The 371-nt window shown below is 51.2% G+C and overlaps 1 protein-coding gene across 1 annotated transcript in view; it reads left to right on the plus strand.

The window, feature by feature from the left end:
• Nucleotides 1–140, plus strand: part of CDR2L (cerebellar degeneration-related protein 2-like) — a 12282-nt gene extending 12142 nt beyond the window's left edge. The window contains exon 5 of the mRNA XM_009076802.1: nucleotides 1–140. This exon is cut by the window's left edge and continues 740 nt beyond it. Coding sequence (XP_009075050.1) covers nucleotides 1–140 — 140 coding nt within the window.
• Nucleotides 141–371: the final 231 nt, after the last annotated feature.

Genomic DNA, 371 nt, shown 5'->3' on the forward strand with positions numbered 1-371 from the left:
AACACGTGGAGGCAGTGGACAAGCGACTGGAGCAGAGCCAGCCTGAATACAAGGCTCTTTTTAAGGAGATCTTCTCCCGCATCCAGAAAACAAAAGCAGACATCAACGCCACAAAGGTGAAAAACAAGAGCAGCAAATGAGCCCTGGCTCTCCGCGACTCCCACGTGCAATCGCGACAGCCACGTCTTCTCTTCAGCCCCAGGAAACGCCACGTGGCCCCTCTGCTTTGAAGGTTCGAGAGGTCTGCGAGCGAGAAAATGTCATGGAGACTCAGCTCACTTTAAGCTTGGGCTCTGGACAACTCGTTGGGACAATTGTACATTGTAGTTAGAGGATTCCAGAAACTGTATGACGGATCTCTGCATGAGTTA

Source organism: Acanthisitta chloris, unplaced genomic scaffold (genome assembly GCF_000695815.1).
Source record: "Acanthisitta chloris isolate BGI_N310 unplaced genomic scaffold, ASM69581v1 scaffold38616, whole genome shotgun sequence".
Lineage (NCBI taxonomy): Eukaryota > Metazoa > Chordata > Aves > Passeriformes > Acanthisittidae > Acanthisitta > Acanthisitta chloris.